This window comes from Hyla sarda, chromosome 4, assembly GCF_029499605.1.
Source record: "Hyla sarda isolate aHylSar1 chromosome 4, aHylSar1.hap1, whole genome shotgun sequence".
NCBI classification, from domain to species: Eukaryota; Metazoa; Chordata; class Amphibia; order Anura; family Hylidae; genus Hyla; species Hyla sarda.
The window spans coordinates 54348759-54367752 of NC_079192.1; the positions used below are offsets into that span (position 1 = coordinate 54348759).

The 18994-nt window shown below is 44.8% G+C and overlaps 1 protein-coding gene across 2 annotated transcripts in view; it reads left to right on the plus strand.

The window, feature by feature from the left end:
- Nucleotides 1–18228, plus strand: part of KAT6A (lysine acetyltransferase 6A) — a 61254-nt gene extending 43026 nt beyond the window's left edge. Inside the window, exons 9-17 of one of the 2 annotated variants that reach the window (XM_056570978.1) lie at nt 1129–1244; nt 1842–1983; nt 4697–4858; nt 12331–12424; nt 12625–12856; nt 12957–13155; nt 13699–14235; nt 15004–15283; nt 15369–18228. In XM_056570978.1, coding sequence (XP_056426953.1) covers nt 1129–1244; nt 1842–1983; nt 4697–4858; nt 12331–12424; nt 12625–12856; nt 12957–13155; nt 13699–14235; nt 15004–15283; nt 15369–17899 — 4293 coding nt within the window. In that variant the 3' untranslated portion in view covers nt 17900–18228. The remainder of the gene's footprint in view (nt 1–1128; nt 1245–1841; nt 1984–4696; nt 4859–12330; nt 12425–12624; nt 12857–12956; nt 13156–13698; nt 14236–15003; nt 15284–15368) is intronic. The other variant, XM_056570979.1, reaches the window with a different exon arrangement.
- The last annotated feature ends 766 nt before the right edge of the window (nt 18229–18994 follow it).

The following is an 18994-nucleotide window of genomic DNA, read 5'->3' on the forward strand; positions in this document are numbered from 1 at the left end:
AGCCGGGGGCTGCAGAGTACAGAGCGGGCAGGAGTCTAGAGCCCGCGCCATTGTGCTTGTCCAGTGCTTTCTGGTCCGGCCCTGCTTGCCCGAAGCAGGGCTAAGGGCCTGAAAAATTCACCTGCCCGGAACTACATGTCCCGGGCGTCGGGCGATACCTATTCCACATCCCTGCACCCTGTTTGGGAAACACTGCATTTGTGTTTCTTAAAATACACAGATCAGCAAGTTGTGGTCTTTCCATTTCGCACCATGCCATGCACTTGCTTTCATAACTCAGGTTGTCGGGGCTGTAGCAGTACTCCGGGCACTTGGTCACTTTCTGGTATCCAGCTGGTTAATAGAAGTGTCCCTGCGGCTGATCACAGCTGTGGTTGTACTCACAGGAGAATTCAGCACTTGTGTCACCTAGGCACAGGCTGGAGGGGAGGGAGCAGGGAGGAGAGAGCCCGGGGGAAGCAAAGAGACAAACAAGTGCGAGGATCAGAGAACTAAAAAGGGGAGGGGAGTGAAAGCACCTCGGGTGCCCTCGACCCCCACGTCCGCATATTACAGAGCGATGTGTAAGCAGCTCTACTGGAGTCCTGGGACCACATTGACCCTGGGTATTCAGCTGGAGGAGGGTTTGGGCAGAGAAGTCAGTTCTCAGTCTGACAGCGCTCAGGTAAGGAAAGTTTTTTCCACACTGGCTATAGCTGAGGTTCAGACGGTGCCTGACTGTTCTCACTGTTTATTTTTCACATGAGTTAAACTCGGCTAAGTGATCGATGCAGAGTACAGAGTCCATTGCTGCAGGTTTTAGCTTGCGAGGGCTCTTCCTATTGCAGTGAATGTATTCAATACTAATATAGGTCTGCCTTACAATCGGACGATAAACTGTGTAAAAATTCATGCCTGCTTCTCTCTGAGATTTATTTATTTTATTATTGTATTAATATATTTATTAGGTTTAGTAATAATAGAAGTTAGATCTATAAATGTTAATTTTGTGTTTTTTTGTTTTTATTATTTTAATATTTTTTTTTTAGATAATAATAAAAAGGGAAATTCTAGTACCTGGGTGCTTTGGCCACTGAATCTATAGACTTTTTATTGACTTGCCTCTCCTTGTTTTTATTTTTTTTTCAGAAAGTTGGTGTCAATGGCCCCCCTGACCCACAGGTTCGCTGCCCGTCAGTCATAGAATTTGGAAAGTATGAAATCCAGACATGGTACTCTTCTCCATATCCACAGGAGTACACAAGGTGAGTGCTGCTTAAATCATTGGTTATGGCAGTGTTTCCCAACCAGGTGCCTCCAGCTGTTGCAAAACTACAACTCTCAGCAAGCCCGGACAGCCAAAGGCACTAACCCACTATAACCCAATGTTTCCCAACCAGGGTTTCTCCAGCTGTTGCAAGACTACAACAGTGTTGCAACAGCTGGAGGCACCCTGGATGGGAAACACTGGGTTATAGTGTCTACTTCCAGGAATAGTATTGACATCTTCCCTGGTACTTGTACAAATCTAGCACTCTTACCGTTCACTTTTCTGGAAGAAGAGAGCATGAACACTTACTGGTTTTGGTATGCTTGTTTTAGACATTATGTGGGTAAGTCAGAGCAAAAGATATTGACTTCAGATTTAAATGGGGCACCCCCACCTCATAATATAGGACCGAAGTAGAGTGCATGTACATCTAAAGCAGTGTTTTCCAACCAGTGTGCCTCAGCTGTTGAAAAATTACCAATCGGGGAGTTGTGGTTTTGCAACAGCTGGAGGCACCCTGATTAGGAAGCACTGATCTAGAGAAGAGTCTCATATGCAATGTATCACCACTCATATCATTTCTTTTTTTCAGGCTTCCCAAGTTGTACCTATGTGAATTTTGTCTCCGTTACATGAAAAGTCAAACCATGCTGCATCAGCACAAGAAAAAATGTGGCTGGTTCCATCCGCCTGCCAACGAAATCTACCGCAAGGACAACCTTTCCGTCTTTGAGGTAAATGGTTTTGGAATTCAGTGCATCTCAGTATTTCCCAACTGGTGTGCCTCCAGCTGTTGCAAAACTACAACTCCCAGCGTGCCCGTGCAGCAATCAGCTGTCCAGGCATGCTGGGAGTTGTAGTTTTACAACAGCTGGAGGCCCCCTGGTTGGGAAACACTGCTCTACATCCTATTGACACAGCTGTTATGCTCACTCTTCATAGTGAAGGTGCCAATACATTAGTTGAATGTCAGATGATCTATCCTTGAGCCATTTATAAATGTAAATGATGCGGAGAAGTAGGATCTCCAATGGTGGTCCATCCAGTGGCAACCCTGCTGTTGCCTAGATGCAAAGTTGTATACCCCACACCATAGTGGTGGAACATTGTCTCTTTGGGGCACTAATCACCCACTTAAATGAATGCAATGCCAGTATTACAAGCAATGGCCAAGCGGGCTGCTAATGTTATTGAGCAATGCAGCTTCTTATTTTTAAGCATAAGTCACAGAGATGAGATGCTGTTTATAGGATATATATGTGTGTATGTATATGTGTGTGTATGTATGTGTATATATATATATATATATATATATATATATATATATATATATATATAAAATGTGCGTATGTTGTGTATATAAAGTTTGTGTATGTATGTGTATATACACACAGTGACCCCCCCCCCCCGACCTACGATGGCCCCGACATATGATCAAATCGACATACGATGGCCTCTCAGAGGCATACGACATACGATGCTTTTTTTATGTCGGGGCCATCGCGTTAAGTGCTATCCGACAGCGCAAAATGCTTAAGCTGCTGCCGGAAAGCAGCTTAATGTTCCCCGTGTGGTGCGGTAAGTATTACTTACCCCTCTATGAAGCGCTGGTCTTCCGGTGTCTTCTCGGCCCTCTCCAATGACGTCAATACGCTACTGCGCACGTCATCCAATAGGAACGGCGTTACGCAGCGGCGTAATGACTTCGCTACGCAGGCCCAGTAAGGCCTTGCGGAAGACAGCGGAGGACCGGAGAAGACCAGGAGAGCCCAGCGGAGGCCCGGGGTCACCATTGCGAGAGGCGGGGACAGGTGAGTATAACTGCCTATACTTTACATTGCACGAATCCCTCAACATACGATGGATTCAACAAACGATGGCTTGTTTGGAACGAATTACCATCGTAGGTTGAGGGACCACTGTGTGTGTGTGTGTATATATGTGTGTGTGTGTGTGTGTGTGTGTGTGTATATATATATATATATATATATATATATATATATATATATATATATATAAAATATAATATATTTATTGTGTGTGTGTGTATATATCTGCGTATGACACACTTTTTTTTTTGGCTTTTAAGTTTTTTTAGTCTAAATTCTACCTGCGTGTTATACACCGATAAGCCGCTGCAGTTCAATGATTTAAAGCGGGCGCTTTAAATCAATCAACTGCAGCGGCTTTTGCAGGTCCAGAGACCACCGTCGCTGCCCGCTTCTCTGCCCCTGCCTATTCTGGGGTCCAGAGACCGCTGCTGCCACTGCCCCATTGCCTCCCCCATCCCCGGTTTTATAATTACCTGTTCCCGGGGTCCGCACTGCTTCTGGCTCCGGCGGTCTTCTGCATTGTTGCTATGCGCTACGCAATGACGAGTGATGTCTTCAACGCGACGTCACAGTCAGTGGCCCGGCTCACAGTGACAGCTAAGGACTCCTCCGGAGCCAGAAGCAGCGTGGACCCTGGGAACAAGTAATTATAAAAACTGGGATGGGGGAGGTAATCGGGCAGCGGCGGTGACAGTCTCTGGATAGCCAGGGGGAGAGAAGTGGGCCCAGGAAAGGCAGGGGGAGAGAAGGGGGCAGCGACGGCGGTCTCTGACCCTGCAAAAGCTGCACTTCTGCGGGGTCAGAAACAGTGTATCGGTGTATACACATTCACACACACACCCTCATTTTAGCAAGGATATTTGGGTAAAAAACTTTTTTTACCCAGGTATCCTTGGAAAAATGAGGGTGCGTGTTATACCCTGATAAATACGGTGTGTGTGTGTATATATATGTGTGTGTGTGAGATAGATATATGTAATATGTAGTGTGTGTGTGTGTGTGTGTGTGTCTGTGTGTGTATATATATATATATATATATATATATATATATATATATATATATATATAAAATCCAAAAATAAGCAGCACATCGAGGTAATTGAAGAGATGTAGGTAGGGTGCACGCATGCTGGAGCCACGGTCCACTGGTTCCTTAATGATAATCGTAGTAATATGCAGCACACCAAAATCAAGTGCAAAGTGCTATTTATTCCATGAGGTACAAAAGCGACGTTTCGCCGGCCTCACGCCAGCATTGAGAATGCTGGCGTGAGGCCGGCGAAACGTCGCTTTTGTACCTCATGGAATAAATAGCACTTTGCACTTGATTTTGGTGTGCTGCATATTACTACGATTATATATATATATATATATATATATATATATATATATATATATATATATATATATATAAAATTATATTATATTATATTTTTTTTATATTATTATTATGTGAACCTCCAGCTCTTGCAAAACTACAACTTCCAACATGCTGGGAGTTGTAGTTTTGCAAGAGCTGGAGGTCCACATTTTGGAGAGCACTTGTCTAGAGTTATTGGAGTGTAGTACAGTGAGTTATGTAGTAATTTTTATTTCCCCCCCCCCCCTCCTTCAGGTGGATGGAAAAGTAAGCACGATCTACTGCCAAAATCTCTGCCTTCTGGCCAAGCTCTTCCTGGACCACAAGACCCTTTATTACGACGTCGAGCCTTTCCTCTTCTATGTACTAACACAGAACGATGCTAAAGGATGTCATCTGGTTGGATATTTCTCCAAGGTGAGTTGAATATGCTGACTTCTCTCTTTTTTTTTTTTTCTTTCTCCAGAGTGTCATGGCTCTGACTCCTAAAAGTAGGTTACACAAGATTGTCGCTTATTCCCGATGCTGTACCAACCATGAAGCATGTGCGGTGTGGTTTTGTGTCACAGTGACCCTTGTAGATGTTATCCAGGTTGGCTGCCACACCTAAAGCCTTCCCCTGTCATCTGGAGCCTCTGTAGAGCTCAGTGGTAAAGCATCACAGTGTAGATGTCCATGTCCTCTGCTTTGTTATATGGAAATGTGCTATTTTTAGAGTCAATTACCTGGCCATGTTTTTTTGCGTTTTACATTCAGTTTTGCATAAATGGTTTCAAAGAAGAGGTTACCAGTGCGGGATGACTACTATGCTAAATGTCTGGAAGAGGAAAGTGTATATAGCACACAATACTGATGTCTGTCTATTAGCATCCTATGAGTCTGAATATTCAGTTGTAGCAGAGCTGACTTGGTCAGTCTATCACAGTGTGTTCCCCTAGTTTTGCATTGGACTGCATGTAAAACATATACTACATTGGATTATTGACTGTTTAGACCAATGTTTCCCAACCAGGGTGCCTCCAGCTGTTGCAAAACTACAACTCCCAGCGTGCCCGGACAGCCTTCGGCTGTCCAGGCATGCTGGGAGTTGTAGTTTTGCAAAAGCTGGAGGCACCCTGGTTGGGAAACACTGGTTTAGATGGTTGCTTATGCCTAAAATCACAGCTATAGAAAAAAAAACTATTTAGCAAAAAGAAAAACAACAAAACTATCTTAATGCGTACCCGTCATATCCAACAAATATATATTTTTTAAATATATCACTCAGTACCTGATCCTGACCATGTACATCTAATTTTTGTCTAGCACCTTTATTTTTAAATTAAGCTCACTAGTCTGAATTCCTCTCAAAGGGAGGGGGTGTGGCCTCACTGTGCATGTCTCCGCCCCCTCCCTCAGTATGCTGTCTGCTCACATCTCCCCTAGCATTAGGTAAACTACAACTCCCAGCTTGTCCTCACTGACAGTAGCGGGACACAAGATGACAGTGGGAGTATTTTTCCTCCAGGTGTGAGCCCTGCTCTCACAGCTGTCAATCAAGGAAGTGTGTCCATGACATAGCAGGACTAGTATGTGTCCAAGCAGGCAGGGGGGCAGTTGTCTGACTGGATTTTTCCGTATGAAATACAGAAAATTTTCTAATGAAAGCAATTGCAAAACCTATTGGTTATACATGCTTTACAACATATCAAAAGTTTTTGTATCTGACAGTGTCCATTTAAAGCCAAGTTCAGATTGAGCAATCTCCAGCTGTAAAATATGCCATCCATAAACTTCAAGGGCGTCTGGCCCACACAAACATTGCCGTCCTCATAGACATCAGTGTATTCTGAAAGAATAACAAAGATCATTCTTTAAACCCTTAAGGACCAGGCCCATTTTGGCCTTAAAGGGGTACTCCACCCCTGGCATCTTATCCCCTATCCAAAGGGGTACGCTTTTTGGGGGGTAAAATGGGAAAAATGGACGTTTTACTTTTTCATTGGGGGAGGTGATTTTTCAAATTTTTTTACTTTTTTATTTTACATTTTTTTACATTTTTTTTTTACTGTGCTCGCGATCATGTCGGCGTGTAAATGTACGTCATGGTGCGTTAAGTACCCCGTCACCATGACGTACATTTACGTCCATTGTCGTTAAGGGGTTAAATGGGGAAATTTCAGCGGTTGTTGCAAAACTGCCAGTGTGTCTGGAGAGGTGTTGGCTGTCTGGAAATGCTGGGAGTTGTTGTTCTGCAACAGCATCAGTCCTTTTGTGTGTGTTTTTGGTGAAGGTGTGGACTCCCGCTGATCTACAGAATGAAGGGCCTTGAGCACCGCTGCCACCTGTACATAAACTCCAAAATGAAAAATTAGCGTACACAGATCCAAAGTAAAACAGGATTTTATTTACATAAATGCAAAGATGATGATGATGCCCAGACATCACATGACTACTTTGACCTTTAGCATATTGATCAGCTGACTGAGATATGGGACAGCATTAGTCACTAGGGCACATATATATAGGAGGGTTTTTGAAGCCATGACCACGCCCCGGAAGAAGCCTTGGATGGAGCGAAACGTTGGGTGTTGGAGGCCTGCACGCTGTACTTTGTTGTCACCACTTGGTAATCATTGTGATATATTTTTATTCATCTGCACTTCTCTCCTTTTAAGTTTTTAAAAAATGTCTGATTGCATCCGTTTTTTAAAGAAAAAACGTACACGTTTTTAACTTTTCACTCAATTATGAATAAAGTTTCACTTGTTTGATCAAAATTCCAAGAAACAAAACTGTGCAAAGTCAAAAACCGTATGGTGAAAACTAGGGATCGACCGATTATCGGTATGGCCGATATTATCGGCCGATTATCGGTATGGCCGATATTATCGGCCGATAATCACGATTTTGGGCATTATCGGTATCGGCAATTATCTTGCCGATAATGCCCCGCCACCCCCTCGACCCGCCGCACCGCACCCCCGACCCACGTCGCACCCCCCACCGTGATGCTGGGCGGTATACCGGTATGGATTTATTCCCATACCGCTATACCGATCGGGCCCCTCCCCCACCCTCCAAGTCAATAAAAAAATTAAACTTACCCGTAATGGGGGTGGTCCAGGCCATCCTTCCTTCATGTTGTGTCCGGGGGCGTTCCGGGTGGAGGGTGGTCCGGTCCGGGCTGTCCTTCTCCCACGGTCTTCTTCTCCACTCCGGGCAGGCTCCGGCCTAGTACGCTGCATAGACGCTGCTACGCCGTGACGTCAGGTGCGTCGCTGCGCATGGGCGTCACTGCGCAGCGACGTCTATGCAGCGTACTAGGCCGGAGCCTGCCCGGAGTGGAGAAGATGACCGCCGGAGAAGAAGGACAGCCCGGACCAGACCATCCTCCACCCGGAACGCCCCCGGACACTACAGGAACGATGGATGGATTGCCCGGACCACCCTGACAGGTAGGGGGAGAGAAGCGGGTGGCGGCGGCGGTCTATGGCACCGCAAAAGCCACAGCAGATCATTGATTTAAAGCGCCCGCTTTAAATCAATGATCTGCAGCGGTGTCGCAGGGGGTTAAATAGCTGATAACTTATACCGGAATATCGGTATAAGTTATCGGCTATCGGCCCTAACCTGCACCGATTATTGGTATCTGCCCTAAAAAACCGATATCGGTCGATCCCTAGTGAAAACCGTATAGAACTGTAAGCACATACAGTTCTGTACGGTTCCCATTGACTTCCATGTTAAAACAAAAAACGTATACGGTTTAAAAAATGATGTCCGGTAGCATCCGTTTTTAAGAAGGAAACGTACACGTTTTTAACTTTTCACTCCATTATGAATAAAGTTTCACTTCACTTGTTTGATTGAAATTCCAAGAAAAAAACTGTGCAAAATCAAAAACTGTATGGAACTGTGCGCACATACAGTTCTGTATGGTTCCCATTGACTCCCATGTTTAAAAAAAAAAAAAAAAAAAAAGTATACAGTTTAATACAGTTTTTCACCTGGACCAAAATCCGTGGTAGACTACGGTTTTGGGTACGGGGAAAAAACTGACAAAACCGTACAGAATGCAAAACGGACACAACCTGATGCATCTTTTGGCATATGGTTTTCAATGGAGAGTCAATGCATACGGCTTTCTATACGGTTCCATACGTTTTCACAGAAAATGTAAACGGGAACTGTATTGCAAAAACGTGGTGTGAATGCAGCCTTATTAGGGAGTAGTGTGTGTCATGGCATGCCTTAATGGATTCATTATGTGCATTATGTGCCCCATTTCTGTCTGATTCCACCAATAGCACTTTCCATTTTGTGATTTATTTTTTATTTTTTTGTTTTGTGTACTTTCTTTGCATTTATGTTAATAAAATACTGTCTTACTATGGATCTGTGTATGCTAATTTTTCGTTTGGGAGTTTATATAGTTTTGGCGTAGATCAATTACGCATGGGAACGTTTCTGTTTCTTTGCCACCTGTACATGTGACAATGCCTGACACTGCAACTCAACTTTGTTTATTGAATTTCGTGATTGTTTTGGGATCTGGATTTATTCATGAACATTGATTTCTCCTATTTTAATTATCACACATTTCGTGCTGTAAAATGATGATCTTGTTACATTCTGTAATATTTTGGGCAGACTAATAGTGTTCACTGAGGCCCCCAAATGGGATTTCTGCAGGTGCTGATGACATAGGCTTGCAATTAACATCCCTTGTTAATCTGAACATTAATAACTGCTCCCATCATAGACCTCTAAAATAGCTTCTCATCTCCTACCACAAGGGGGCAGGATTGGAGCACAAACGGTACTGATGAACTTGTGATCATTAATGCAAAATGTCCAAGTATTTCTACTCCCTTACACTTTGCTGGAGATTTATTTTTATAAAGAATGTGTTAGTGCATAACCTCAGGATTCAGTGTCCTAGAGCAGTGGAAGTCCACAGTGACATTATGGCATCATGAAGGAAGCTACAGGTCCTCTGACTACCGACTGCCATGTAGCATACAAGAAAAAATAAATAAAAGGACCAGCGCTCAGAGTGCAATTTGGACAATTAAATAAATTCACAGAAGTGGCACATAAAAGAGGGTATAACTCACTCACTTATTCCACATAAAGATCCAGCTCTAGTAGGTATAAAGACAGGATTTATTTCACTTGATAAAAAACAATAATAAAATGCCGACGGCAACGCATTTTCGGCGATATGGCAAATTCCCCCTTCCTCAGGCTCAAATTATTAATTCAATACAACACATAAATAGACTTACAGGCCTCTTCGGTCCACCCATCTATCGAGCACTGAATAGTTCATGGGCATAGACACAGCTTCAGGGAACGCTGGTGCTGTGGCTTCAAAGGTTTTGGCCAGCCGAAACAGTCAAATAAATCACATCCGTTTTTGACTGTTTCGTCTGTACAAAACCTTTGCAGCCACAGCAGCAGCGTTCCCTGAAGCTGTGTCTATGCCCATGAACTATTCAGTGCTCGATAGATGGGTGGAGCGAAGAGGCCTGAAAGTCTACTTATATGTTTGTATTGTATTGATAATTTGAGCCTGAGGAAGGGGGAATTTGCCATATCACCGGAAACGCGTTGCTTTTGGCATTTTTTTTTATCAAGTGAAATCCTGTCTTTTTAACTACTGTAACTGGATCTTTATGTGGAATAAGCTGGAAATCACGGGAGTGATTGTGAGAACGCCTACTTTTGGGGGGGGGGGGGGGGGCGCTGGCCCTTTTTTTTTTTATTTTTCTTGTATGCTACATTATACAGTCATGGCCGTAAATGTTTGCACCCCTGAAATTTTTCTAGAAAATGAAGTATTTCTCACAGAAAAGGATTGCAGTAACACATGTTTTGCTATACACATGTTTATTCCCTTTGTCTGTATTGGAACTAAACCAAAAAAGGGAGGAAAAAAAGCAAATGGGACATAATGTCACAACAAACTCCAAAAATGGTCTGGACAAAATTAATATTTGGTTGCACACCGTTTGGAAAAAATAACTGAAATCAGTGGCTTCCTATAACCATCAATAAGCTTCTTACACCTCTCAGCCGTAATGTTGGATCACTCTTCCTTTGCAAACTGCTCCAGGTCTATCTTATTGGAAGGCGCCTTTTCCCAACAGCATTTTTAAGATCTCTCCACAGGTGTTCAATGGGATTTAGATCTGGACTCATTGCTGTCACTTCAGAACTCACCAGCGCTTTGTTGCCATCCATTTCTGGGGGCTTTTTGACGTATGTTTGGGGTCATTGTCCTGCTGGAAGACCCAAGATCTCGGACCCAAACCCAGCTTTCTGACACTGGGCTGTACAGTACTACCCAAAATCCATTGGTAATCCTCATATTTCATGATGCCTTGTACACATTCAAGGCACCCAGTGACAGAGGCAGCAAAACAACCCCAAAACATCATTGATCCTCCACCATATTTCACTGTAGGTACTGTGTTCTTTTCTTTGTAGGCCTCATTCTGTTTTCAGTAAACAGTAGAATGATGCGCTTTACCAAAAAGCTCTATCTTGGTCTCCTCTGTCCACAAGACGTTTTCCCAGAAGAATTTTGGCTTACTCAAGTTCATTTTGGCAAAATGTAATCTTTCTTTTATGTCTGTGTCAGCAGTGGGGTCCTCCTGGATCTCCTGCCATAGCGTTTAATTTAATTTAAATGTTGCCAGATAGCTTGCTGTGACACTGATGCTCCATGAGCCTGCAGGACAGCTTGAATATCTTTGGAACTTGTTTGGGGCTGCTTATCCACCATCCAGACCATCCTGCTTTGGCACCTTTCATCAATTTTTCTCTTCCGTCCACGCCCAGGGAGATTAGCTACAGTGCCATGGGTTGCAAACTTCTTGATAATGTTGCGTACTGTGGACAAAGGGAAATCTAGATCTCTGGAGATGGACTTATAACCAGAAGATTGTTGATATTTTTCCACAATTTTTGTTCTCAAGGCCTCAGACAGTTCTCTTCTCCTCTTTCTGTTGTCCATGCTTAGTGTGGCACACACAGACACACAATGCAAAGACTAAGTGAACTTCTCTCCTTTTTATCTGCTTTCACGTGTAATTTTTATATTGCCCACACCTTTTACTTGCCCCAGGTGAGTTTAAAGGAGCATCACATGCTGAAACAATCTTATTTTTCCACAATTTTTAAAGGGTGCCAATAATTTTGTCCAGCCCATTTCTGGAGTTTGGTGACACTATGTCCAATTTGCTTTTTTTACCTCCCCTTTTTGGTTTAGTTCCAATACACACAAAGGGAATAAACATGTGTATAGCAAAACATGTGTTACTGCAATCCTTTTCTGTGAGAAATACTTAATTTTCTAGAAAATTTTCAGGGGTGCCAACATTCACGGCCATGACTGTACTCCGGGATGTACTAGTGAGAGGATCTGGGGTTTGGACTGCACTCTCTACCCTTAAATGGAGTAGATGCTTGGAGTGGATTAAACCTTATACTTGGCACGCGATCTTGGCTCTGGTGTTGTTAGTGGAGTGGTACCGGGAGAAATCCAGGTGACCCTTCACTTACATCAGGGGAGTCTGAACCATTTTTTCCCTACGCAAGATCTTTCATTTGGATGAGCGCTGCCTTTTGCTTTTTTGTGATTTTTTTATTCTCTACAGACTGCCATGACATGTGATCTACGTAGTTAGAGGGTGCAAGGCTGATATTATGTGTCTCCAGTAATTCACTTTTTTTTGTTGTAGAGGATGTTTTGGTTGCTGTACTTGTTCTTCAGTCCTGTAGCTAGTGATTGGAGAAGAGGCAGAGTATTGGGGGCGGCTTAGAATTTATCGCCTGTAAACTCAAGGTCTAGTCTCTGTTGGCTGTAACATTGCTTTGTCCCTCTTATTTTTTTTCCTCAGGAGAAGCACTGCCAGCAAAAGTACAACGTGTCCTGCATCATGATCCTTCCCCAATACCAGAGAAAAGGATACGGCCGCTTCCTCATAGACTTCAGTAAGGAGAAAGGGAGGGGAAGGAGCAGAGTCTGCTCCAAAGATAGACAAAGATCGAAGTGACACTTAGCCTGTCCTTATACCTAGAAGGGAGGGGGGGGGTGTCTACCATCAGTCCCATTGGCATTCATATGAAAAGCTTTTTATCTTTCTGCTGCTTCTTCCTTATTAATCTCTTATCTATCTTGGTTACCCTTTAAGGTTACCTTCTGTCTAAACGGGAAGGCCAAGCCGGATCTCCAGAGAAACCACTGTCTGATCTGGGTCGCTTGTCATACATGGCTTATTGGAAAAGCGTGGTGCTGGAGTGTTTGCACCACAACCGGGAACGACAGCTGAGCATCAATAAACTCACTAAACTTACCGGCATCTGTCCTCAGGACATTGCTGCCACGCTACAGCAGTTGCACATGCTCGAACTAAGAGGGGATCGGTAATACATATATGGTCTTCCTTGTTTGTTTAGTAATAAGCATATAGTGTGTGTGTGTGTGTGTGTGTATTAACATATAACCTTTTTATTTCTGGACTAGCATTGTGCTGGTGCGACGAGAGCAACAAATTGAGACACATATGAACAAACTACAAGCCCGACCTCGACAAGTGGAGGTGGACCCTGAAGCGCTGAGATGGACCCCAGTCATTGTCAGCAACTCTGTTGTTTCTGACGGTGAAGTGGAATCCGAGGAAGAAGACGATGAAACAGAAAGGCAGCAAATCATTGTCAACAATGTAAGTGTCCATGAGCTGCTGCAAAATTACTTGAAGGCGAAGGTAGATTGTCTGTGCCTAGGGGTTATCCAGGGGCTTTTTCTAGGATTGCAGCCCAGCTTATTCAAGCTATCGGGATTTAGCTTTATTACCAGACATGGCTATTAGCAAAAGTGTCACATCTCTTGACTACAGCATTAAATGTAGTGATGAGATGTCAACGTGACCTGTGACAGCCACAACCCAGTGACTGCACTGAAGTCCACAGTTGGCTGCAGAAATCCCATGTTGTGTTGACAACTCGGCAGGAACCAAGGAAGAGTCAGCAGGAGATTGCAAATGTTGGTTATTACTAATTTTGTCACTTAATACATTGGCATTTAGGCTACTATAGGTAACCCCTTATTGTGCACTAGAAATTATTTCAACAAATCCCTGAAATTCTGGATGTATAACTTTAAATATGACCTCTCAGTTAAAAAAAAATGCCACTTAATACTCTCCATATGTTGCTTTGTCCATTGTATCTTGCTTTGAGTTATAAAAGTGACATTCTCTCTTCAGCAGCCAATATTGAGAAGCACGACCCTGGACTACAAAGAAAGAGACACGTGTCATGTGCTGGAGAAAGAAAAAACCCCACCAAGTTGTCCTCTCAGCCCGTCCTCTCCAGAGCCCTGCTTTCCACATCCCCGTCAGTTCCAAGATTTAATACGCAGCTTGCCTGCTAACAGTCGACCAGGTGTAAGAGGACGCCGGGGTAGGCGTGGAAGAAGGGGTCGAGCACCTTGTGCCACTTCCAATAGAAGCGCTGACCTGTTGAGATTACTGGCAAGAGAAGCCCCAGGACCTCCTAGACGCACCGGTGAACGGGGACGTTCTGGCTCACGCAGGGGAAGGCTGAAAAGACTGGCAGACTCTGTGCTGAGAAGGGACTTTTTGGAACATCAGCAAAGGCTCTCTCAGCGTTATGAGACTGAGCGTCCTCAGTTGAGACGGTTTAGTGAGAGCAGTGAAGAAGAGGAAGATGAGGAGGAAGAGAATCACAGTCTACGTTCTGACTCCCCGCCGATCCTAACCAAACCCACGCTGAAACGGAAGGTAAGAAGACAGTTGTCTCTTAAAGATCTGTAGCCAGACCCCATACTGTTATTAAAAAGCATAGGCTGTCCTGATCACACACATTTTTTCAGTTTCTTAATACGCCCTTCAGTTCCTGAGAGAGGAGAGTTTAGTTTGTCTGACAGTTCAGGAAATCGGTCAGATGGGCGTTAACTTAATTTTAATAATGGGAGTGATGGGCGGGATTATACAGTCAGGGGGCGTCTATTACACATATATACCCCTCATTGTACAACATTCACATCTCCAGACTATATGATCCCGCCGATAGTCACCCCCATTATTAAAATAAGTCCCTACCCATCTGACTATTTCTTGAACTGTCAGGCAAACTATAAGCCCATGACTATCCCTGACAATAAGCTGATCCACTTGTCAACAGGATTGTGGTATGGGTTATCTCTGATTTGGGAATAGCACAACTCTAGTCAATGTCTGATATTGCAGCTCTATCCCATTCACGTACGGGGTATTCATTTGTCATATATAATGGAATATTGGTAGGGTATGCCATAACTTTAAGATGGAAATACCCCTTTAAATAGAGTTGGAAGGCGATACCAGACACATCCTGTAGGATAAAGTAGTGCTGTAGTTTGCAACATCTAAATGTTAAATCTTTCCAAGGAAGGTATAGTGGGTGGTTAAAACACTAGGACCATTTTTAGTGTCTACGAACCACAGCCCTTAATAATTTTTGAACTGAAACACTGTTTAAGTTGACGTTTTCCACACTTTTTCTTCCAGAAACCTGGACCTCATCGAAAACGACGTGTGAGGAGGCGCAAGCACCATCACAACAGCAGTGTAGTCACAGAAACCATTTCCGAGACCACCCAGGTTTTGGACGAACCCTTTGATGACTCTGACGGAGAGCGTCCAATGCCGAGACTGGAGCCTGAAGAGGAAAGCAATGGCTATGGTGCCCCATTACCACCAGACTACTTCCCCTACCTCACCCCACATACCATGCTAAGACGAAACCGCCCATTAGGCAAAAGGAGATCAATCAGTCAACAGCTACAAGGTGAATTATTAGCGTCAGTCCTTCTGTTTTAAGGTTTCCCTATTTTTGCATTTGTAGGGTAATTCCTTAATGTTGTTTATTTTAGTGTCATCAGTACCACCGCCTGCTGAAAACCTGAGACCCTCAGAGGAAGTGGTCACCACACCGGATCCTAATCCTCCTCCTCCTGTAAAGAAAAAAGGATGGCCAAAGGGCAAGAGTAGGAAACCTCTCCACTGGAAAAAGCGTCCTGGACGTAAGCCAGGTTTCAAGCTGAAGCGTGATCCACCTCCAGAACCAGCACCCACACTGCCTGCTCCTGCCAGACCAGGGCGCAAGCCCAGGGTTAGGGAGGAAGAACCAACACCTGTAGAAGAGAAGGTCCCTGAGGTAAAGGAACCCGAAGAAGAGGAAGAGGCACCAGTGGAAGATAAGAAATCCAGTGAAGAAGAGGAGCCAGCCATTGCTACTGTGCAGCCGGCATCGCCATCCGAAAGCAGCAGTAGTAGTGCCAGCAGCAGCGATGTGTCCTCTCGGGAAGCTGACAACCACCCTCCATCTCCAGAGCCACAGAGAGAGGCTCGGGAAGAGCCCCAGTCTATTGCTGAGGAAGCAGAACCGGAAGAGGAGGAGGAAGAGAGGGTTATAGATGACAAGGAGGTAGCAGCTGTACCAGCATCAAACCAACAGGAAGACCATGATGCCGATGATGAAGATGATGGAACAAAAGAGGCAGATGAAAGAGAGCAGATACAACAAGACCCTGTAACTGAAGAACCAGAACCACAAGAAACGAGCTTAGCAAGCAGTGAAGAGGAGGAGAAGGTGGATGGTGAGCAGGAACCAACTGAAAGCAATGATCAGCCCTCATGCCTAGAAGAGGAAGAGGACAGCCCAGAAAAGGTGGAAGAGGAACCCAAAGAAGAAGAAGAGGAGGAGGAGGAAGAGGACGGCGAAGAAGAAATCCCTCACACGGAGCTAGACTTAGAGACTGTGCAAGCCGTGCAATCGTTGACACAGGAGGAAGGGAGTGAGCGTGATGATGGGACCTATGGGGATTGTGAGGATGAGACTCTGACAGCTTGCCAGACTTTGCAGAGTTTTACACAAGCAGAGGAAGATCCGCAGCTGGGTTTATCTGATGAGTGCCATCCCTCAGCGCATGACAGTCCATTATCCTCTGTTCACTCTCATCCTAGCCAGTCAGTGCGGTCAGCAAGCAGCCCAAGTGTGCCTCCAACTCTGGAGAGTAATGGGACAGGCGGGTACCCTCAGATCAGCCCAGATGCAGGCTCCCTCTCTGCCCCATCTATGCAGAATCTGGAAACAACCAGCCCCATGATGGATGTGCCCTCTGTGTCGGACCATTCACAGCAAGTGGTGGATAGTGGGTTTAGTGACTTGGGCAGTATTGAGAGCACAACTGAAAACTATGAAAATCCCAGCAGTTATGACTCCAGCATGGGGGGTGGCAGTATTTCTTCACAAAGCAGCTGTTCATATGCCAGTGGTGGAAACAGCAGCGGAGCGGGGGGACTGTCCTCTTCAGCCAGCATGGCGCAAAATGGTTGTGCCGTGAGCCAGCAAATGGCTGGAATGGCAAGCATGATGCAAACTACCCAGGCTTGTAGCATAAAATCTCCGCAGAGTTGTGCCTCAGAACGTCCTCCTAGCAGCAGCAGCAGTAACAACCAGCCACCACCACCTCCCCCTCCACCACCGCCATTGCCCCCGCAGCAGCCTCAGCCGCCACCACAGCAACAGCCCCCCATGTCACAATGCAGCATGAACAACAGCTTTGGCCCCTCACCAATGATCATGGAGATTCCAGATCAGAGCAACAGCAGCAATCTCAGCATCTACCCAGGGGATTTTGGGGCTGGTGGCTATTCTCAGCCCTCGGCCACCTTCAGCCTGGCAAAGTTGCAGCAGCTTACCAACACTATCATGGACACACATCCTATGCCTTACAGCCACGCTCAGGCCGTCACCTCCTATGCAAACAGCGTGTCCCTTTCAAATTCAGGCCTGTCCCAGCTCACTTCTTCACATCCGTTGGCAGGGGCATCCCAAGCACAAGCCACCATGACCCCACCTCCTGCTATGAACCTACTTCCGTGTAATATGTCAGCAGGCAACCTTGGCATCTCCCATAGCCAGCGTATTCAGAGCCAGATGCCTGTCAAGGGGCACATCTCCATCCGCTCTAAATCTGCACCACTTCCTGCTGCACCATCCCCTCACCAGCAGCAGTTGTATGGCCGCAGCACGCCAGGTATGCAGCCTGCTTCTCGAGCACTCACCGTCCAGCGGAGCATGAACATGGGAGTCAATCTTATGCCCACCTCACCGTACAATGTCAACACCATGAACCCATTGAATGCCATGGGTGGGTACCGCATGTCCCAACCTATGGTCAACAGTTCTTATCATAGCAATGCGGCCTATATGAACCAGACATCACAATATCCCATGCAAGTTGGCATGGGCATGATGGGAGCCCAGGCCTATACCCAACAACCTATGCAGCCGAACCCCCATGGAAATATGATGTACACACCACCTCCTCACCACTCCTATATGAATTCCCCTCCTGTCCCCAAACAAACTCTCAACTCTCCCTATATGAGGAGATGAGGGGGGCACCGGAACCACCCCAAAAGTTGCCCGCCTGCCCCTCATGTTCTCTTGCAGACTATAAATACGGCCTTTTATACTGACAGGACTTTTATCCCCTGTTCCTTATATCCCTTTGCTGTAGATTTAATATTATGTTTTTTTTATTGTTATTTTATTTCCCCTTCCCCCACAAAAATATAATTGAGGGGTTTTCCTGTTCTGTTTCTTTTTCTGTAGAAAGATATTCTCCTTTCTCCATTTTTCTCTTTCACTCTCCAGTTTATATGAAAAAGCGTCGTTGGATTTTTATTTTAATCCCTTACCCTTTTTTTTTTTTTTTTTTTTAAATAATGCAAAGAAAACAGACAAAAAAAATTTGCAGACAAAAACGGTTTCAGCGGAAAAATCGCACGGAGTAGTAAAGAGACAAATCTCATTTTTAGAAATCAAATTTAAAAGAAAAAAAAAACAGACAAAAAAAAATGTAACCCTGTAGCCTTATTCCGCTGTGGGCTTTCACCAAGCCACGGCAACTGTACACATTTACCGTGCGTCCGCTGCTTTTTTTTTCTTTTTTTTTTCTTTGCTCATCGGTTCCAATCTGTAGGATGGAGGTTGAGGGGATAAGAACTTAAACACTTGGGGGGGAATTAAGCACAGATATGGAGGTGCCTTGTTTCCTGCCATGACTAAATGGAGTGAGTGATTGACTTGAATACAAGCTATGGTATGTAGCATTAGGAATTGTACTTAGACGTTAAATAGTGGCACATGCAAGGGGTTGGTTATATGGACCTCGCCACTCCCGTACCCTGCACTTAGTGCACACTTGGTGCAGTGGGAAAGGATTTGGGAGCAGCAAGTAAATTTATGCCACCCCCTCAAAGTTAAATATCTGGGAGTACCCCTTTGGTAATTTTGCTATATTGCATAGCTTGTATTCCTATGGGACAGACCCTCCTCTGTGGGCTTAATCCCCCTTTGTTGTTTACTGATTGGACTCAATGACCTTCCTTTCATCCTAATAATAAGCACTTATTGCCGCAGATGTAAGGGAGGCACATAGGAAAAGTTTGTCTGTTATGAGACCAATTGTCGTATGACTGCCTGCGT